General features: G+C 47.4%; 2 protein-coding genes across 3 annotated transcripts; both read right to left on the bottom strand.

The window, feature by feature from the left end:
• Positions 1 to 184: 184 nt before the first annotated feature.
• Positions 185 to 11,131, bottom strand: LOC117589871 (putative mediator of RNA polymerase II transcription subunit 12). 2 transcript variants are annotated; one of them, XM_034282141.1, is made up of 4 exons: positions 10,582 to 11,131; positions 1,866 to 3,056; positions 764 to 1,808; positions 185 to 664 (listed from the first exon to the last, which is right to left on the bottom strand). In XM_034282141.1, exons 1-4 carry the CDS (start codon positions 10,588 to 10,590, stop codon positions 603 to 605), a joined length of 2,307 nt encoding a protein of 768 aa, XP_034138032.1. In that variant the 5' UTR covers positions 10,591 to 11,131; the 3' UTR covers positions 185 to 602. The 2 variants fall into 2 exon arrangements, with proteins under 2 accessions (XP_034138032.1, XP_034138033.1); XM_034282142.1 differs by having other exon boundaries at positions 764 to 1,805.
• Positions 11,132 to 15,159: 4,028 nt separating this feature from the next.
• On the bottom strand, positions 15,160 to 21,834 carry LOC117589552. The gene is made up of 2 exons (XM_034281563.1): positions 21,246 to 21,834; positions 15,160 to 21,184 (listed from the first exon to the last, which is right to left on the bottom strand). Exons 1-2 carry the CDS (start codon positions 21,700 to 21,702, stop codon positions 15,417 to 15,419), a joined length of 6,225 nt encoding a protein of 2,074 aa, XP_034137454.1. The 5' UTR covers positions 21,703 to 21,834; the 3' UTR covers positions 15,160 to 15,416.
• Between the last annotated feature and the right edge of the window lie 451 nt (positions 21,835 to 22,285).

Genomic DNA, 22,285 nt, shown 5'->3' with positions numbered 1-22,285 from the left:
TCGATTACTCGTAAGCTTCTCTGTATCGATAATCGGTATATTGACTGAGCGCCAAAATAAAATCAATGTTAAAGAAATATTTTATAATTAATTAGAAACACCATAAACCGAAGGAAAATCTTTCGAAAAGCCCTACAGATGATTGACACCTATGGGTCATTATAATAGTCATTTAAAACCACTGTCACACTTTAAGATAAACTTTATTCACATAAAAAATAAATAATTGTTACATTTCAACATTTTGCTCTGCCAATTGCCGCACCATAAAATCGTCATGGCCTCCGTCGAATCTTCAACTCGGGTTGTCTCCTTGCCCTTCCTGGTGTTGGGGCTTTAATTTTGCTTAGTTCTTAGTCTTAACTTTTAAAATAGATTGAATATTTACACAGATGTTGGACGTGAAACTTAATTCAAAAACCGGATGGAAAGGGTGGCGGTGGACATCGGGCTCTGGGTTAAGGAAACAGGTACGGGTGCGGGAACAGGGCCGGGCCTGGAAACGGAGGTGCATATTGCTGGAGGTAAATTTTTGTTTTGTGCCCTGTGGGGTGCATCGGGTGGTGGTGCTGGTGCTGGTGCTGGATTGGTGGTGCAAGTGCTCAAAAGGCGCCATTGTAGTGCAGATTTTGTGATGCGAACTGTGGGATCCCATGGTTGAGAGCTAAAACTTTACTGATTACTTTCAATTCATCAAGATTTCTTAAGCTGCTAAATTGACTAAGATGATTGCTCGTTCCTCTACTCTTGAAGTGTGCATTACCTGGACTAATGTTGGATGTTGCATCGCCACCCTGGGGCTGCTGCTGCTGCTGCTGCTGCTGGATGAGTTGCTGCTGCAGATATTGCTGCGCGTTCTGCTGGAGTTGATTGCTCAGCTGTGGCGTCAGATGCTGCCTATAAAAGTTCTGATTCTCCAGACTGGGATTCGAGTGGGACTGCTGATGCTGCTGGCTGACGATGGTGGTGGCAAAGGAGTTGCTCGGCTGGATCTCCACATTGGAATTCAGGCCAAAGTTGCCCACTCCCGACTCCTGGCGAAACTGTCTTCCCCTGTGCTGCTGCTGCTGCTGGAACAGGGCGCTGCTCACGTAGCTGGGAAGCAGCAACTGTTGCTGTTGCTGTTGCTGCTGCTGCTGTTGGGGCTGTTGGAATTGCTTGAAGCTGTGCTGCGGCAGTGCCTGCTGGTGCGACGCCTCCGCGGGGGCAAAGTTGAACTGATTCGAGGTCTGCACCTGCCCATTGTTATTGATGGAATTTTCATTCGATTTCTGCAATGATTGCTGCAAGTTTTGGAAAATCTGTTGCACTGCACTCGCAGGGGCGGGGGCCGGCTGCTTCTGGTAGTTATTTTGGCTATTGCCGTTGTTCAGGGCAAATTTATGAGCCGAAACGGCATCGCGGAGCGGCAATTGCTGCTCAATTGGATATGTGGGATAAATAATAGTTTTGGTATGTGTGCTGGGTATAAATTCCACCGAAGGTCTTATGGAGTAACCCACAGCAGGCGGTTGCAGCGTCTGAATGGCCTCCAACGAACCATGTTGATGCTGCTGTTGTTGCTGCTGCTGCTGCTGCTGCTGTTGCGGTTGCAATGTGCTGGATTGAGCAATTGGTGAGCCCTGGAAGCGACTCTGGCTCTGGCTCTGGCTCTGCTCCTCCAGCAACTTCAACTGGCGCAAGATCAACGCCTGCTGCTGCTGTGCCTGCACCTTTAGCTGGTAGATCTGCTGCTCCAGGGCACGCTGTCGCTCAATCAAGTAATTGTTGACGCTGGGCGGTGCCTCCAGATCGCTGAGTGGCTCCTGCTGCAAAAAATAATTTCCAGAATTAGTCTTACATTTTGCTGCTTCTGTGTAACCCACCTTGAGATAGTTGGCGGTGGAGCTGGCCAGGAATGCGGGCGTGGTGGAGAAACCATTGCTGGGACTCGTGCTCGTGCTGTCCTGCGTGGTGGTGCCGCTGCTGCCTGTGGGTGGGTACTGTGTGGGCAGCGGAATGGTCGGTGGCTCCGTCTCCAACACATTCAGCTTGGTGATGGTGGGTCCAATGTGTGCATGATGCTGCGGCGGATAGTTGGAACGGTGTGCCCCCGACAGCAGGGGACGAAACTTCTGCGCAGTTCCCCGCTCATCTAGATCCACGGTGAAGGCCGTCACGAGTGGCGCTTCCTGTATGCGAATGTCCTGCTTGTCCACCAGCTCAATGTTCTCCCCATCCTCGTTGTGTGTGGGTCTTGGTGTCGTTGTGGTCGTTGTCGTTGTGGTTGTTGTGGTGGGACGACGCCGTGTGGTGCGTGGCCGAGGCGTCGTGGAGGTTGTGCTCGTCGTAGGGGTGGTGCTCGCCTCAGTGGTGGTTGTGCCCTTCCGCACATTGCTAATCTCGAACTTGATCTCATGGCTGCCATCGTGGGAGATCTCGTTGCTGCTCACGGACCCAGAGCTGGAGCCAGAGTCCACGCTGCGTGTCAGCTGGCGATTCTCTGGACCCGCCGCCTCCACCGACTTTGGTTCGATGGAATGGGCGCTCTGCTTCCTCAGTGCCGTCGTCTTCTTCCACAGCTTGGAGCGATCGATGAAGGAGGAGAGCAGCTGCTCCTGGGCATTGCGCTCATCGAAGGTGGCCGTGTAGAACTGCACGGTGGGCACCACAGCCTCCGGCTCCGCCTCCGCCTCCGACTCCACTTCCGCCTTGCTGGTGCTCTCCTCGAGTATCTCGTCCTTTTCCCGTGGCGATGGCAGTGTTGTGGCCTCATTCCGGGCCAGAGTTGTTCTCGATCCGCTACTTCTGGGGCTCTCCCCGCCGCTCTCCGTCACGCCAGCTGCAGAGGCAGCCGCCTCCTCCTGCTCCAGCTTGTCGATGGCCCGCAGCAGCGCCTGACGCACGGAGTAGTCCAACTTCTGGATGGCCTCGCGCGGAATGATCTCATTGCTCTCGGTGCTGGCGCTCTCCTCCCGCTCCTGCTCCCCTGCTCCGGCGCTGGCCAACTGGAGCGTGAGAGCGGCCAGCAAGAGCAGCACCAGAAGCGCCCAAGGCAGGCTGCTGTTGAAATATCTCTGAAAATGGAAGAATCGAGAGATTTAGCATGCGATTTGAATGATTTAATGGCTTGTCTTTAAATTTAATAACTTAATAAAGGTTTGAGGCCTAATCGCTGAGGCTTTCCGTCTTAGTTTCTAGGCCTCATTTGATTTGATGGTTCGCTGGAGCCACCTTGGGGTTTGGGTTCCCTTGGACTAATTGTTTGTGACATTGCACGTCGCTGACGCTTAATTTTTGGTTGCCCAAATAATTGTAATCTCTTCAGGGATTCTTTCATACATGAAATTTCGAAATTCTTTCGAATTCACTTGTGCAACATGCTCGAAAAATGCATGTAGTTGAGTGCTTTGCTGACCCTTTGGCTTTACCAAATCGCAAGTGGGTAATCTTTCCGGCATTCGCACAGACACAGGCTGAGGCACAGGCTGAGGCTGAGGCTGAGGCACAATCATAACGCATTATAATCATGGCTGGCCAGCAAAGAGTTTGCCCACTCATTGCCGGGAGAAGGAGGATTGGATCTGTGTGGGATCTGTGGTTTTCGGGCAGCGACTAGCTGAATGACTGACTGACTGCGTTGGGGTTTGGTTTGGGGTTTGGGGTTTGGGGTCTGCGTCTTTTGCACAATTTCCCATTTTCAACAGCTTGACGATTGATTTCTGGGTTTCAGCTGGAGCTGTGGCTGAGGCCGGCAAAACATTTTGCAAATTGGCTGGCAACGCTTGTTTGGACCTGGCCAAAAGTTTAGGCTAATTGTTGCATCAACAAAGCACTGCAGTACTGTGAAAGCAAAACCCATCCGACCACCTGTCGTTGGTGCTGAGGTTGTAGGCTGAGGCTGAGGCTGAGGCTAACGCCGACTGTGGTGCTGAGTTTGAATTCGTTTTGGGGTTTCGTTTTGTGTGTGCCCCTGCCCGAGATCGTGGCAGTCACGTTGTTGCCACTTGGCACTTTGCATTTCTTCCAAATTTTTGTGGTTGTCTGCTTGGAAATTATTTAATCAGCGCAACAGCAGCAGTTGAAATCGAAAAAAGGATTCGATCGATGTTGCATAAACAATTGCTTGGAGAAATTTCACTTCTGGCGAACTCTTAACAACAAAAAATATGAAAAATCATTGTACAGCATGAATAATTAATCTTCTGCCAGTGATTAAATCTTTCAACACTCCTCCACACAGACAGCAACCCTTTGACTGTGCCCCGAAACTTTCCAATAGCCGCTGGCATCTGCCTGACTCTCCTTTGATGGTCCATCAGTTTAATATTGAACATGACTTGACTCATTTGCTGCACCAAGTGCGATGAGGAAAAATAACCCATTAGTTTTCCACCATCTAAATGGGAAGAGCTCGTGTCGTAGAGCTTCGCTCTTGGAGAGGATGGAGCAGCAAATGTCTTCCGCCCCTGCCAAGGCCAGAGTTCAAGTTCTGCCAAAGGGCAAAGCATTATGGCTGCAGCTTGCCTGCCCAAAACCAGGCAGCCCAGTCATAGCTCTTCGATGGGAAATAAGTTTTTGCTGGCTTTTTTCATTTTTTTTTTGCCATGGCCCACAAAATCAATAGCGTTGTTGTCTGCTTTGTTGCTGATTTGCGTCAATTTCACTATGGAAATCATCATCACGGGCATTAAGACAGTCTCAGGCGGCCAGTCAGTCTGCCTCGACACATAGTCCATGCCTGTCAGTCCGTCAAGTCTCTGGGGGTATTGGCGTTAAGCTAATCAAGTTGCCGGCTCTCTTTGTTGAGGAGAGCAGCACACACCTCTGCAAGGTAATCGTAGGAAGAAAAAAATCAACACAAAATTGTAATCATCATAAATTGTAATGGTCAGGCGAAGGCGAAGGCGAAGGCGAAGGCAGTTGGAAATCTCTTCCATCGCCTCCACACACAATTGCATGCATCAGGCATTTCCATTTCCATTTCCACTTCTTTCATGCTATTTTAGGCGGTGGGAAGGGTGTGCTGGAGTACATATTTCCCTGCCATGTTTGCCACTTGAAAACACGAATGTTTCAAGCCACTTTTGCGGAAGTGCTTAATGCTAAATATTTGCTCGAATTGTGTGGAAAATTCCCCAAAATTTAAGGCATGCCTAAGTACGGGATTAATGTTTGTTTCTTGGCATTTTATCATAGATACTTTAGTATAAGTTCATTGAAGTTGCACATATTAAAAGGGAGTGCAAAGAGTTTTCCAGTGCTTCCTGTCAGTTGTATATTTTGTAATTATTTGTTCCCACTTTGTGAACAATTCGTTAGATATTTGCCGCGCTGATTACGTATTTCGCATAGAAAAGTTCACGGATCATCAGACAATAATCAACCCAATTCCAAACGCTCGCCGCAAATTTCCGTTTTAATTTGCCGAAGGAATGGGCTACAAGTATTCGCATGGTAAATACACATTTAACAAGCAAGTAAAATGCCAGAAGGCCTCACCATAAAACTCCTTTAATTATACATAATTATATTAGTGGCCGCTGAGTTCCGCAAAAGCCGCAGGCCGCAAAACACGCGGCAAAAAAAAAAGAGTGTAAAAAATGTTTCAACCATCGGGCAACGTCAATAAATTAGCAATAACTCAATGGATAATGGCCCGAAGGTGTCTATATTATTTATTTTCCATTGTATTTGCGGTGTGTGGTGTGTGTGGTGTGTGCTGTGTGCGGTGTGTGGGTTGAAAGTGTTTTCTAAGCTTAAGCAAATCTCACCCGAGGTCCGAAACTGGAGAAGAGAAGCGGCATAATTGCATAAGCGCCACTGACCAGTCCGACTGGGCAGGGGAAGGACAGGGGCTACTGGTTACTGGGTAACCCAGTTCCACTCGAACAATACAAAAAGATGGTACATCATATTCGTATGCCAGTAATGCGAGCTGTCAGCTCGTGCGTGGAGGAGGGAGAGCTATATATGGGTCTCTGTGTTATTGTGTGATTAATTTCACGCTCCGCCTCAGACACTTCACATTTCACATTCTGCAGATGCATTTTGCACTTTGCATTCGAGGTGTATGGAATTGCCCAAGGCCTGCGGTTGCCAATGCCTGTGGCATCCACCAGACACGCATTATTAAGCAGCTGCGGGATGTGATAAGACCCGAATATGAAAACCAGCCCGAAAGTTGTCTTTCTGGCTCTGGCTCTGGCTCTGACTCTGGATGGGTATGGGGAATGGGATGTAACAGCTTCACCGCATAACGTAATCCATTCCATTCCATTCCACTCCCAGCCCCGTGCCATCCGCCAATTGGCGAGTTGGTGCAAATTGCCGTTTACGAGTGTTGCCGGTATGTAGGCCAGCATAAATATTAATGCTGTTAAAATGATGTTGTAATCGTGTCATAAAAATCACCAGCATAAATTGTAATCAAAAGAGATGAGCTACATGTATAAATTTGTATATAAAAAGTCACTGAATGAAGCTTTATGGTTTCTTGGTTTAGGTTTTTTCACGCCCAAAACAAACGATGCATGAGGGCAAAGTCTGGGGTAGACACAATTTAGTGAGCAGAATGTACATGGCAATAATCCAACAAATAGCCAAAAGTCTGCCCCAGCTGACGGCCTGATAAACACCAAAGATCATGTTCATATCGAACATTTCATTACCACTTTACCCCAACCAATGATGGGATTTTCTTGTCCGCTGTTTCCCAATAAATTTGTTACAGTATTTTATGGGCTTTTAACTGCCTTTGTGGCTACCAAGCTTTGTTGTCCACGGGCTCATAAAAAACCTCCGTAATTGCGTGTGTGGGCCTCTGAAAATCGACAGCCGCAGCAGCCGCAGCAGCCGCATCTCGATGGGACGCACCTTTCTAGAGCGGATAGCAAGTGCCGTCCCGAGCATTTGCATAATTTTACACTCGACTCTTCTCTGCTCTCTGTCGAGGCTGTCGCGCCCTGTCCGGAGGCATCTACTGGCATTGTTTTGGTCAAAATATTAACCTTATCTTTTGTGATCGGAGCGCGAGGAGGCTGTTTTGACATGGAAGCGAGCTTTTGATTGGCATTGATTGGGCCCCTGGATGTTGACCAATAACGAGATATTCGTTTGGTATTCGTTTGATATTCGTTTGGTATTCGTATCGCTAAAAGCGAGATGATATCTTTTCAAAATTCATTGCTGTTTACAATACGATTAGGGTCCATTTTGCAGACTGTTATTTGCATATTTATGTGCATTTAATTGGGCTTTGGTTTCGAAGAAATCTATGCCCTGTGAACCACACCGAAGACAATAGACTTTTGGTTTATTTTTTGTGTTGATTGGGCAGAGGTCAGACTCGGTCGCTGGTTCCATTGATGAGCCGATCGATGAAAATCATTCAAAGTTCAAGTTGAGGCCTGACTTTTGATTGTTTCCCGGCATCAAATTCAATTTGCCAGGCAGATGCTATGCATAATAGCAATAATAATGATATGATGCGGCTGTCTATTACAAACGGGTTTCCATCATGGCTCGTTTTTCGCCACGCCAAACTCGTCAGCGAGAGTGGCGGCTACCCAAAATCCCATCTCCCATCTCCCATCTCCCATCCTTCAGTGAAAATCCAAATCCAATGGCTCTGCTCTGCGCTGATTGACCAACGCTTTCTGCTAGCTGGCAACAGTTTCTTTTATTTATCCACGCCGCATTTCATAATAAAAATAAGACAAAATTACCAATGTGCGCATATTACAATAAATTTCCGAAACACACTCTACTCTTATAAGGTTTTTCCATCTGACAATCATTTCTGTGTGTGTATTTGTTTGTTTGTTTTCTTTTGTTTTTGTTTTTTTGCGGGCGCGTTCGCGTAATGTCTGCCTGCCCATTGTTTGCCGATCTGAGTTGGAAATATCTTCTTTTTCTCTGTATTTGTTGTATGCTTTTGCTTTTTGTTTTGCTCTTTTGCTCGTACTCGTACATCTAATGGCGCATTGAGACAAAAATGCAATGTCAATGGCATCATTGCGCCGTGTACTCGGTAATTTCAGTTTCACTTTTATCGATGCCCGAGCATCTAGTCTTTGAGGAAGACCCCTTACCCCTGACAAAGTTACTTCAACGATGAAGCAGTCGCTGCAGCCAGAGATGAGTCTGGTGTCCATTTGAAGTGGTAAATGGCAAATGTTTTTATACGCAGCTTCAATGCTGCATATACTTATTATAGTTACACATTATTATGTAAATCGCTTACATTGTGTGTGCCTGTGCGGCTGGTTCGTCGTGTGCCACTTACTGTTTAGCGTACAAGTGACAGTTGGAGAGCTGCTGTTGACCTTTCGACAGCTGGAGTAAAAGTGAGACACTTACAAAACAAAAGACTTTAGGCCAGTGCTAAACTCCTCCTAAAAGCATTGCATGACCACAATTATCCACGCACACGCGCGCCTCTCAGCAAGTGTCAAGCGAAATTATAGGATATATTCATGGCAAGGAGGAAGGTCTCAGGTGTCGCTGATCCTGCATCTATCATCTATCATATGTTAAATCGTTTTTTTGACAATTGCGCAATTTCGTGCAGTCTTTGCTTTAGATACAGATCTCCAGGCACGATATGTGAGTACGTTGTATACGCTCTCGGATCTCGGCTCTCGGATCTCGAATCTCGGCTCTCGAATCTCTTGCTCGATGTGCGGGCGTTTCTTTACTTTTGTTTGAACTTTATTTATATTATTATTCGCTGAATTCATGAATTAAATTTGTTGTGAATGATGCACCCCGATCGTGCGCGAGTGTGTGGCACTTTTACTTTTTGTTGCCTTACAAACACCAAGCTCTGGATCTAAGACAATGGCCAGGGGGTCAATAAATTCGATAAGCAAATCAAATATCATGCTCCGTGATCGATGACTGTGAAAATTGTGGCCTGCGGGCACTTGAGAAAACACTAATTGAAATTCGGTGCGAGATTGGAAACTCTGTACAATTATTTATGCTAAAAATATGAACACTAGAGAGTGTTTGCCTGATATATGAATAGAAATATTATAGAAAACATCTGCGCTTCCAAAGCCCAGCCTTTTGTTAGACAACATCATAAAAACGCAGAAACATTTTCCCTTTTTTTTTGTCCCCCATTGAGTGTTTTGTGGTAATTAAATTCGAGAAACCATCCTTCAGTCAATGGCCGCGACACCTCCTCCCTTGACACTCTGTGGAGGCCACCACTGTATGATTTATGACCCGATGGCTACTTTTGGGCTGGTGAAATCTTCAGCCAGCAATTGGCAAGGAAGCTGCAGAGCTTCGTTTTTTTTTTGGCCAAGGCAAACAAGTAAATGCGAAAAAACTAGAGAGTAAGAGTAACGCAGCATAATCAATTTTAAGCATTGTCAAACTGCAATTATGCAATGGCGAAAAGTGAAATTTTATTGCATGTCAACAACGGCAGACATCTGCACATATCTTGCGTTCGGGGACGTCTTCACTGATGACTTGCTAGCTGGGATGGGTCTGGCAGGTATTGGCACTGGCTTTGGCTCTGCCTCTATCTCATGGTCCAGTCCAAGGCTGAAGCTGATGGCTTGGCAAACTCTCAACTTTGGCTGGCGAACAGGTCGCTTGTCGATTTGAATTTGGCCATAAACTGTAGATTGCATAAGCTGAAATCGGATATGCTTGGGGTGTGGGCTTGGTCGCCGTTCAGCTGGCTTTTGGTACAACTTTTTTGTGGGGTTTGCATACGGGTCAGAAGAAACATAAATCCTGTAAGTGGCTCGATTGGGCAATCGCTTGCTGGTGTACCAACTAATTGAGTTGAATCAGCGACAAGGCTGTGATTAGAGCAAGTATTATTATATGCCCAGATTCCATTCACATTTATGGCCACTCTAAGGTCCAACAGTCAAAGCGTTATATGTCGCTTTTAACGGTCTTAATCAGCCTCAATCGTTAAGTGGTTTTGACTAACTTCTTTTGACTCTTTTTGAGTGATTAACGGTCGTAAAACAACTCCATCGGTAGCTGGCATACGCATCTGCGATCTCTGAATGCGAATGCGTCTCTTATGTCGCTAATTAAATTGTTTTATTGGGTCTCCGGTTGTGTCCAGCACCGAAATGGAATCATTAAATGGCATTAAAAAGCCATTACACAAATGACTCGGCAAATGACTTTCAATCGTTTGGTTTTGCCAAATAAAACCAGCCAGCCACAAATATTCCATCCATATATTCATGATTAGGTTGTAAGATTGATGGACGTCCATCGGAACTCCCACACGGAATCAATGTGCCAAAGATGGGCGTGGACAAACAGCTGGATATTTCACCTTTTACTAATTGAAGTCATTTAATTAGCAGACGTGGAGAAACTTTTTCTGTGTGGCGCATTTTTGCATATCGCAGATGCGAGAAAAGACAAAGGGGAATAGAAATTGTTTTGGGGGGATCTTTCCTTTTAGCACCTTTTAATTATAGATACTACAACTGTCTGACAGAATAATTTACTCTAATAATATTAGGATAATGATAGCAAAGGATCCTTTAAGTGATTTCTAATACAAGAGAATCCCTTTTAGAGTTAGTTATATATTTCTTGTCAGCTACTTACCCCCTTCATTATGTCTCCGTATCTAAATGTGATATATCCAATAATATAGCGACGTAATCCAAATCGAATGAGGACCGCTCCACCGCACTCTCTCTCACTCTCTCTCTCTCTCTGGCTCTCTCCCAGACGCTACCCAAAAGGTCTTTTTGCACGCAATCAAATAGTAATATTCGTTGATTCGGATCGAAACAGAAACCGACCCTAATCAAATGCGAATTAGTGGCCAACGTTTCCTTTATTGTGTGGGGTTTATATTCATTTGATTATTTTACAGCTTATCTGCCGCTGGCTGTTAGTCTTTCTGTTTGTCTTTTTGGGTTTCTGGCTGGCCCTTTCTCGTTGCACTTTATTGACGTTTAATTGCCAAATTTCGAATCGTTATTTTCAAATTAGCGAACAGTTCACACCAGCACCAGCACCAGCACCATACGATTGATCGCTGGAACCAAATGAAGCGAATTTTCACGGCTTAAAGTTATTTTCTCTGAGGGTTTTGTTTTTTTCGGGCTCTGAGTCGACTGGCCGCTGAACACAAACCAAACCGTCTGAATGCTCGCTGCAGACTGAAGCTCGGAGCGTGTCGTGGTTTCCTGGCCAAAGACAAAAGCCAAGCCTGAAGATGCTGCCGCTGCTGTTGCTGCGGCTGTTGCCGCTGTTGTTGCTGCGGCTGTTGCCGCTGCTGACTCTGCAGCATGTTGCTGGCCGGCTCTTGGCTTAGGGGCCTAATGAATGAAAGCTTGCCTCATTACGGCCCTCTCTTGTTGGCTGCTTGGTGGGCTTGAACTTGGCTTGCCAATTCGCTGGCGCCCAACACCTTTAGCCCAACGTCCATTATGATGCAACACGATTCTGCCGCGTTTACAGCCTGTGGCTTAATTAAATTTTATTAATATTTATACACTCTTTTTTTTTTCTTCTGTCTGTCCATACACCCATTTTATGCGTGTCTCGTTTTGATGGCCAGACTTTCCTTTTCGTTTTACGACATTATCCAACAGCCGACAGCCTCTGCGGTGCCATCTTCGCTGGTCAAGCAACTCGTTTCGGCCAAATCCTTGCCCACAGCCATCGCTTAATGAGCCAACGGTGCAGTCGGTCCAGCCACACAGCCACACAGACAGCAAGTGCCCCACACACGTGCCACAGATCAGAGTTGGACTTCCGCGTGGCCTCGAGCCTGTGCATTTTCGGGGCTATTCGCGGTGAAAATTTCTCTCAAATTAGCGCCAGTTTTGCATCTAAAATTCACTCATTGCTGCAGACGCATTTTCTATATTCGATTTCCGCTTTTTGCGCCACCATTTCCGCTCAGCTCAAATCTTTGCTAAACTTTGCCACTTTGCTGTTGTCTTACGTGGCTAAGCATTTGCTTTATTGTGGAATTTGATGAAGCAGGAAAATATTACACAGAAAATGGCGCCTAATATGTGGAATTTAATTGAATGAAATCTGCACATAAGGAAGCCTCCGAAATGGCTTTTAAGCGACTGCCAAATTGAACCAAATTTGATGCATAATTTCTCATAATTATAAAATACATTTGGACACTTGCTTCAGCAGTGACTTGAGTCTCCATAGTTAGCGTGTTTACTATCACAGCTTAAGATGCTCATCAAAAAATGTAACAAAGTCTGCCATTTATGGTAAATGTCATAAAACTAAGGGTTAGCTTTGTTGGGGGAGGGCAGCACTGCAAACACTTATCCACTGTCAATGTGAATCTTGCAGCCAGTGAAAAGCATTTGCGGCTGCTGCTGCTGCATGACAAGTTTTCCACATGCCACAAGGAGAAGCGCAGGCAGAGGCAGAGTCAAAGGCACATCTTTTAGCGGCATATTATTTGCCAAATGTTTTGTAAAAGACCAACAACGAGTAAAGGAGAAACAAACCCAAAAAAAAAAAGCACCAAACATCGAACTGGCAATACACGGAGACACGTCGTCCCAAAACCAGCTTTCTTCGTCGTGACTTTTGATATTTGAAATGAGATGCTGTGAGACGCCTCGACGCCATTCCATGCCAATGCCTGGTGAGCATTTGAACCCGTTTGCACCCTTTTCCATCTGCTCCATGCTCCCATGCTCCAATCTGCATGGCCACATGCGTTTTCCTTTGACTGCAAAACGAAACTTTACAAAAAAGTTTTCAATTTTGCCAATTTTTTGCTGTTATTTTTATTGCTGAACAAATTTTGATTGTGGCGAGAACGGCAGCTGCAGCCACCTGGAGGCCGAACGTGATGATCTGGAGGCAAATTGAAAATGCATGTTGCAAGATGGAGCCTGGACCTGTCTGTGCGAGTAGCTCCAAGCGGGAGGTAGGGAGGGGCCGCCATGTGAACTGATTTCCTAATGAAGTTTTGCGGTTTACCAATTTTGCCGCTGATACAAGTTGGTTCATCGCTGAGGGGAGTGCTGCTGTCAGAGCTGTCATAACTTTGACCTTTCTCCTTTGGTTTGGCAACTGTTGACCTTACTGCCGGCAGCTTGAACAACCTCATTTAATTCGATTCGCCACGCCCCGTTTCTACTACTGTTCCACCACATAATAAAGTCATCCAAACGATAATAGCAGGGGCTTAAGATGAAGCGCCATTGTGACATGTGTGGCGGACACTCTCCACTATTCCCTATGCCAACTATTCAACCATCAACTCTTCCACTCAGCCACTTATCCGCAGTCATTTATGATTAGTGGTAGCACATGAAATCATAAAGAGCAAAAAAGAGCAACGAGTCCGGAGTCTTTTGGTGTTCCATTCAATAAATAGGACAAACATGGAAAACAATCGAGAAATTTGTTTGTTAATAAATTTGTATAAATTGTAGATATTCGATATAAGACAAAGGCCTTTGTGCCACATGAAATACACATGTCAATGAGGGTTGCAGTAATAATTTAAAATGCAAATACTGAACCAAACTCAACAGCATGTTAAACTTGTCGTTTAAGGTGTGAAATATTAACGCAGCAGAGCAGCTCGCAGAGATTTGCCAACGCACTTTGGTTGTTCATTTGCATTCACTATGGGTTTGGGTTTGGGTTTGGGATCCAGTCTCTGGTTACATTTTGTCGTGGCCATGTCAGGTCCGGATTAGCCAAAATGGGTTTTTAAGTAAGCCAAATCAATCATTGAAAAGCCGCTTAATGGTCTACCAATCTGTGGAGCTACACCCACAAATTATATCGGATCTTTTCCCTCTGCTACTGACTGAACTCTTGAACTCTCCTTCTGTTCCATTGGCCCTTTGTGTGTGTCTCAGTGTCAGGGCAATTTGTTTTCTTCACCGGTAAAACCTTTGATTGCCAGAGAAACTATGAAATTAATCGAAGAATTGATTTTGATTGATATGTGTCTGGATATTGTGTGTTTTTATGGTATGTGAAAAGTGAAATCTTGGGAACCAATAAGTAAAGAGAAACTTGATCCATCAATTGATTCTTAACAGCAGAGTTCAGAATTGCTGCATTAATATTGTTATATAAATCCAACTAGTTGAATAACCAATAAACCTATAATCAATCTAGTTGGGTAATCAGCAATCATTTCCCAGCTCATTTATTACCTCGTAGATAATATTCAGATCAAGTTTATACATTTATTCGATCAACTCCAATTTCAGGGCATAAAAAAAAGCCACATTTGATACGCTGCGAGATGACGTCCGGCTCATAAACAACAAAATGCCAGGCAATATCAATCAATTATGTCGAATTCGAGTTTATCTGCACAGCCACAGCCCATCCTTAGCCTCGTGTGGGTCTGTTGCTAACATCCAAGAGACTAGTGACGAAATTCGTATATTCGATGATGCCAAAAAGTGACAAGAAATTATCTACATGAGGGGTACCTTGAGCACCTCTTAGAGAGTTCTAGCTTTGTTTATTTTTGGGTTAAAAAAAGCTTCAAATGTTGCTCCAACATATGGCTACTTCTTGGCTACTAATTCTTAGAAATCCACAAACCATCATCGTCATATGTAGATTCCATCACCAGTGTTTCTTTTGAGCTCCCCAGTGATGATATAACCGAGAGGGAAGCTTAAGTTTCGAGACATCCAGCAAAATCATAAATCTTGTGAATATTTTTGTGGTGGGGTCGGGCATCACTTCTGCGCAAGCGCACTTTGCTTTACATATCAGAGATGCAGATGGAAAATACAACAAAAATCAACATGTATCGCCTTAAGCCTTTTCGAGTGATTAACATTTTGTTGACCCAACAAATTGTAGGTGGTGACCCAAATGTGGGGCGGGAGGACAGCGGCGTGACAGCGCGAACGCCCACTGCGTCTGACTGGTGCGTGTGAAAACGGATTGGCCAAATTAACAAAAAAAAAAAACTTAGGCAGTTGTTTCAACTTTGGTTATACTCGAAATCTTTTGGCCTAACTGATCTTTTGTTATGCTGATTGCTCGTAATTTGTCAAACGGTTTGGCCTGAAGGTTGCATAGGCTTATGGATCAGCCGGCGACATGACAGTTGGCTTTCAACACACATTTGTGTATGATTTGCTTTTGGGAGACATCTGACACTGATACCAAATGAGTTACTACCAGCAATAAGTCATGCTTTAGTTACTACTCGGGAATGCTCAATCATTATTATGGATGGTCGACTTAGTGTTTAGACACTTTGATCTGTAATCTGCCGCTGAAGTATTTGCTTCGTTCCATGAGCTCCACTTTGAAATCTTGCGATACGTTTCAAAGTTTAGTTTTCAAGGATTCATTGCATACAAATTTACATTCTGAAGACTCTACATGCCTATACACAATAAACACAATTCAATAGCATTAGCTTAACCTAAGCAAAAAACAATAAAATGGTTTCCCTACAATGGTTTCTCGGTTGGTTGGTGGGACTGCCACCAATCGCTGACGTATTCCCTCAGGCTGGACAGGGCGAGAACGGCATGGACATCGAGCTGCTGCTCCTTGGCCAGCCAGTCGCAGTATTCCGAGCGCGGACATGCGGCTGAGCCACCAAAGTTTTTAACATAGCGTATTCCGGGCAGCTGTTCGGGCCAGTGCCGGGCCACACATTCGAGTAGCACATCCAACTCGTCCGCGGACATCAGGCAATGGTTGCCATCCACCGAAGCCGTTTTCCAGAGCACGTTCAGCAGGCGCGCGAGGCTGGGCACAGAGATGCGCGGCGAGAGTCGAGGCAGCAGTTGCAGGATCAGAGAATGCACACGTGATTGAATGATGTCATAGTTGGGCAGCTCGGAGCGGGAGGCTGCCGCGGCGTACCACAGATTGTTCAGGATGCTAATGATGCCCTCGATGACATCGAACTGATGGAACTCCGTGTGGCAGATGACGCCGACGAGCCACGAGTAGATGCCCACATGCTCCAGCATGATCTTGACGGCGCCGGGTATCTTCGCGCAGGTGGACAGCACCGACAGGAGCAGCAGTCTGGTCTCCAGCGTGCCCAACTCGCACGTGTAGAAGGTGAGCAGCACCTTGAACGTGTTCGTCGAGACCAGCTGGAAGAGATCGGCACTGCTCTTGATGCCACAACGGAGGAGCTCCACCATGAAGTTGCGGTACTGATGGTGCTCCGGCTCATGCGAGTAGAAGAACACGTTAAAGTCGGGTATGGTCTGGAAGTTGAAGCTCTGCTTCAGCCTCAGGTACAGCATCAGGCGCTTATAGAGCAAATGCGTCGGTTCCGTGCTCAGGTTGAAGCTGTGGGCGATGAATAGGGCCGGTATCAGCGGTACTCGAGGCGTACCTCCATGCGTGCCCCTCTGGGCGAGCCACGAGGTGCGCAGTTCGTTGAGTCCCGCTTGGATGTTGTCGTAGGCCTGCGACCACAGTGGACGCTCGTAGAACTTTGAGAGCTCAAAGTGGGTGCGATAGCGTTGCTGGCAACTGGCGGCTGCCAGTCGTATATCCTTGTCCAGCGAGGAGAGGGCACAGAAGCTGACTGCCAGCAGGCCGTTCTGGACGGGCCAGCGGGCCCACACCACAGAGCCGGGAGCGAAGCAGTGCATCATGAGGGGCAGCAGGAAGGCCGGGTCGTAGCAGGACTCGTAAATCTCCTCCCGCTTGGGGCAGAGGCGCCGCACTTCCTGTGGGAAGTCGTGGCAGCCCTGCTCGACCATTTTCTCCAGGGGATTGTCGCCAAATCTTTGGGACTTCTTCGAGGGATTCAGGAACTCAACATCGGGCAGCTGCTGGCAGGCATGCAGGCTCCTCCAGATTGGGAAATTCTCAATGGTGTACACGCTCGTCTCTCGCACTATCAGGGCCAGCACCTGGGCCACATTTGTCTCCTGCTGCTGCAGCTTTGCCCGCTCATCCTCGTCTGCGGCTCTCAGGGCATAATGTGCCACGGCGCTCTCGCCCCAAATGAACGGTCTGAACTTCTCCAGGCCCACGTCATGACGCTCATAGTGCTCCAGCAGAGCCAAAGCGTAGCGATCGGCTGCCGAGAGCTTGGCATGGTAGGCGCCAAGGATCACGGGAACGTGCGACGCCTGCAATGCTGTGGGTCCCTTCCTGGCCAGCGTCTCCATGAGCTGCAGGAGATGTGTCTTCGTGTCGCTGGCAGCACCCAAAAGATGATCGAAGCAGCAGGAATATGTGCAGATCATGTCGTAGAGCAGAGCTGGTGTGGGATCCTCTCCTTCTGCAGTTTCAGGCGAGTAGTCGCCATAGAGACGGTCGCACAGGAAGGCCAACAGCTTGAGGATGAGTGCATTTGTCTGATCCTGTTGCGGCTGCTGGTCCACCCCGAGATGCAGGGCTAACTTCAAGCAACTCTTGCAGAAGTTGAGCCATTGTGGGGCATTCACCAGGCGACTCCAATCCAGCTGCAAATCCTCGCTCTTTTCGCTATTTTGCCACCAATCGTAGCAGTTCCAGGTTATCTGCTCCAGTTTGCTCATTTCCAGAGCCTGCTTCTTCAGATCTAGAGCCAGCATCTGGACGTTCAGGTTCACATAGTTGACAAAGACGCTGCCCTTCTGCTTGCCATCCTTGGCTGCGGCGAAGGCCTGCCAGTAGATCTCGCGCAGTACCCGAATCTGGAAGAGCTCCACAGAGTCGAGCTTCAGCTGTTTCTGACAGTAATCGAGGCACTCGGACTTGGGCATGCACAGGGCAATTAGCTGGGCACTGGCTTCCGCGTGCTCCCGATAGATGAGGGCCGCCTTCTGCGGCTTCTCGATGCTCTTCATGAATCCGTTCTTGTACGTCTGGTAGCAGCGCTGAAGCAGCGCCTGCGGCAGTTGATAGTTATTGGACAGTGCAATGTCCAGCAGTGGGTAGACAAGTTCCTTTTGCTCCAAATTCTCTGGCAGAAGTTCCACAAACGTCGCGGAGAGCCTGGGCTGGCGTTCGAGCAGCAGACTGGCCAATCGGATGGCCGACTTGCTTATCTTTCGCGTTGAAGTGAAGAAACAGGCGAAGAAGCTGCTGTCGCACTCAACCAGATGGTGATGGAAACTGATCAGGAACTGGAGAATAGCCGCCTCCAGGGGCTCCAGCTGCTGTTCGCTTAGCTCACAGAAATCTCCGTAGTAGCCCAATAATCTCCTGAGCGACTCCCGGCAGTCGATGGGCTCCTTTAGCTGACACAGTCGGTTCAGCAGCAGCAACAGCAGCTCGTAGTAGTGATTCGGTTTGCTGTTGGCTATGTAATCCTTGGCCTGCAGCTTCGACGTTAGCAAATCCAGCATCTGAGAGCAGCCGCTTGCATTCACCTCGAACGTATCGACCAGTGCCACACACTCGCTGAGCTGCTGATGCTCCTCCGGCTGCTCCACGGCAGAGTCCAAGGCAATCTCCAGGGCTTTGACCAACTGCAGGCGATACTTGGCCGTGAAGCTGTCGAATCGTGGCAGACTGCGGCAATGCTCTGTCAAGCGGCGCAGGAAGATGACGTAGTTCAATCGATTCTCGCTGGTCTCGCTCAGTATCTGGGTGGGATGCAGGGGTCCCAGGCGACTGTTGTAGATGTAGTGGAGCAGATGGTGAGTGTGGGTCTCGGGCTTCTGCTGATCATCCTCCTGTTGTATCTCCTCCGTGCCAGCATCCACTTGGCTGGCGATTTGCACAAATTTAATGAGATAATCGGCCGTTTGCTCTGCTTGCGACTTGGTCAAACGCTGCCTGGACATGGACTGGATGAGGACGAACAGAAGATCTTGGACATAGATCATGTTTCGGCGCGGATTGCTCAGGCTAAAGTGCAGCGGCATCGTCTGTCCCTCTTCCAGTTTCAGCTCAAAGTTTTTCTCATCCTCTGGCTTGAAGGTGAGCTGAAAGCCCTGCGGTTCCTCGGCGGTTAGTACCTTTCGAAGTTCCTTCAGAAGCGGCCATTTCTGGGCAATCGCAGCGGGAAGTTTCTTGGGTTTCTCCTCCTCGCTGTCGCTGCCGCTGCCTGGCAGCCAGCTCTTCATGTAGTCATGATATTTCTCCAAATGTCCATCGTACAGCTGCAGCACCTGCTCCGGCTGGCTGTGGTAGTGGAAGAGCATGATAAAGACCTGCTCCACATAGGCATCGTACGGCGCCTCAATGTCCACGCCCTGCAGCAGCAGTGGCATCATCTTGCTGAGCATCAGCACCTCCACATACGACTGCACTGTCTGGCCGGCCTTGATTTGGGCAAACAGTTTGCGTATATTCTCGCTGCTAATGGCTTCTGTTGCTGCCGCATCCAGTTCCGGCAGCTTGATCTTGCGCCAGTCGAGGCACAGAATGGTCAGCAGAATGCTCACTACATTCTCCACAGTCTCAGCATCGAAGCCAATGAGCGACTCCAGCCAGATGTTGATCTCGTTGCTGCAGGAGTCAAACAGTCCCGTGTTGAGGAAGAGGCGAGTCAAGATGTTGCCAGCCTCTGCCTTAATGGCCACATCCTCCAGCATATAGGCCTTGATGAACGAGCGGAAGACCTTGCCAAAGAGCTTCTCCTGGGGATTCAGGGACATCGGGAACAGCAGCAAGATCGTCTTGATTGACTTCAGTTCCAGTTGAACTTTGACGAGCTCTTGGGGCTGATCCACGGCATCGAAGTCGGTCTCGTACAGCGGCCGCAAAACCTCCAAATAATCGAGAATTTTACTTGTTTTGTTCACAAATGCTCGATTCTCCTTGCACATGAGCAGCACCAGATCCAGGGTGATGGACAGGCACTCCAGGACATTCACTTCCGGCTGATTCTGCTGCTTGATAGCCAGATAGAGGGAGTACAGGATCGACTCGATGGTGGGAAAGTGCACCATCAGATGGTTCAACAGATCAAATTTGAATTTTCGCATCGAGTTGCCTGCCTTTTTCGACTGCTCCCTGATGGCAATGGCGCCCACATAGTTGCTGTACTGCTTCATCATGGCGAGTAGCAATCGCAGCACGGCCAGACGCAGCTTGAAGTCCTGATTGTTCAACATGTTCTTGCCCGTAATGTGGAGTAGCCCCTCAATGGGCAGACACAGTTCCTTGATCCAAAAACCGAGATCGGTCAGTGTCATCTTGTTGAATGCGGTCGACAGGGAGCTGGGTGGCACTGCGTCTATGATCTGGGCCAGAAAGAGCGCCACCTGGGGTACATCGTTCATCGACACCCTTGCGGGGCTCATCAGGCAGGAGAAGTTTCGCACCGTATTGCGCCCCAGATCGGGACACGCTGTCAGGGTCTTGATGACCAGCTCCGTTTTGCGTGGATTGCTGTAGGGTCTGTAGAGCGAGCCCAGCACCTTGCCCTGCAGCTTGTTCTGCTTCTGGCGGTAGTGGGTCATGGCGTCGAAGCAGATTCCATGCTTGCGGGAGGTGAGCAAGAGCAGGAGCAGCTCATGGACAGCAGCAGAAACCGATTCGGCTTCCTGTTCGTTGGGCGTTCTCTTCGATTGCTTCTTGCCGAAGAGAGCTGGCAGGCCGTTTGGGCCCTCCCAGTCGTAGAGGCGACGCAGGGACTTGCAGCACTCCAGATCAAAGACCAAAACCTTTTTCGTCTTTTGTATGTCGGGGTTTTCCAGCACATATTGCCTGAGTGCATTTAGCACCACGCAAACGGTGACATGGTCGTCATAGACCAATCCTTTGGCCAGAACTCCAATCAACTGACCCCGATCCAGAATGTTCCTTATAAGCAATGTATTGCCTTCGACCAGAAAGGCCAAAATAAAGTGAATGTACGCCTTGCGGACGGTCTCCTCGTTCTGGTAGTCGTTCTTAGCGTGTGACAACATCTGGTGCATGACGCTCACATTCGAGAGGATGTCATAGGAGTTTAGAACCTGACGTCCCAGCTGCGGCTCCACGCACACAATCGCCGTGAGCAGCTTGAGCGCGTTGCGGCGATGGCTTGGCCGCGACGACTGCAGCAAGTTCTCCAGCACTCCGCCATGGGCTTTCAGAAAGTAGCGACAGCCATGGGCCGCACTCTCGATGTGACCCTTCTGATTACTGAGTATTTCCATCACGATGCGATGCAGTGCTTCGGTGAGGTAGTCCACATGCAAAATGTTGCTCTTGTCGATGCGATCAAAGGCCTCGGCCAGCTCCAAGGGTTTGCCACGCTTCTCAATGTACTTGGCCACGATCCTGGGACGCGTGTGGCACATAAACAGAAAATGCCGCAGCTCTGGGTGGAAAAAAGATGGGGTTTTATATAGCCCGCTAGCAGAGTGGCTTTGTCAACTCACCGGTTATGAAGCTGTTGCTTCGGAGTTTGGTGCGGAAATTCATCATTTTGAAGTCGTTGGGAAAATGTGGTGTATTCTCCTCCGGTTCAAACCCAGAGTCGGGGCTTATCTCTGCCTCATCCAGAGCATGGTTGTCACCGCCTCCCTCTGGAACCACTTTCTTTGGGTGCCTTTCCTTGCGTTTCTTTTTCTCTGGTGATGAAGGGCCAACAGAAATTTCCACCTGTTGCCCCTCTTCTGCAGCAGCTACATCATCAGATGTTTCTACCTCATTTACCTCTTCCTTGGTAGACTCTTCTGCTGTGTCGTTCAATTTATTCGCCTTATCCTTCTTTTTCTTTGGCGAGTCGGACTTCTTTGAAATCTTTTTCGGTACAACTACCTCGCTGTCGTCGAGCTGCTGCTCCTCGTTCGTCGCTACATGTTTCCTTTTTCGCTGATTTGGTTGTATGGCCATTTTGACAATGTGTTGACAATACGCTTATCATAAATTCCGGCAATATTCAGCTACGATTCCTTCTATTAAACAAATAAAATTAAGAATTGTTTAAGAAATTTTGCACGGCGCGGCTACACGTGCTGATTTAGTGAGACCCACAGATATACCAAAATATATCATCTCAGTTGAAAAATATACCGAAAATATATAGAAAATATACCAATGAAAACCATATTCCTCGAATTTGATATTCGGCTTAATATTACCAGGTAGTGAACACTCACAGTGCTGAACACATAATTTTATACGAATGATACATTTTTATTGTATAAGAAGGGCTAGTTTTTAGAACTCTCTTTGTTGCGTAAAAACATGGTTGAAACTTAAAAGATCAAAGGAAAATTAAACCAGAAAACATTAGTGGGCATGAAACGCTACGTATGAAACTGAGAGATACAATAAAAAGACGCTAGATCGCTCTGAACGTTTTATGATACTGCGATAAAAAGGCGCCAGATGACGCCTCGATTCAATTTCAAAATTTTGTTTTAAATATTCTTTAGTTCACAATTAAGTTAGTTTTAAGAAAACAAATAATCTA

The sequence above is a fragment of the Drosophila guanche genome, unplaced genomic scaffold (genome assembly GCF_900245975.1).
Source record: "Drosophila guanche unplaced genomic scaffold, DGUA_6, whole genome shotgun sequence".
In the NCBI taxonomy this organism is placed as follows: Eukaryota; Metazoa; Arthropoda; class Insecta; order Diptera; family Drosophilidae; genus Drosophila; species Drosophila guanche.
The sequence above is the reverse complement of the archived record's forward strand: the minus strand, read 5'-3'. Positions and strand labels throughout refer to the sequence as shown.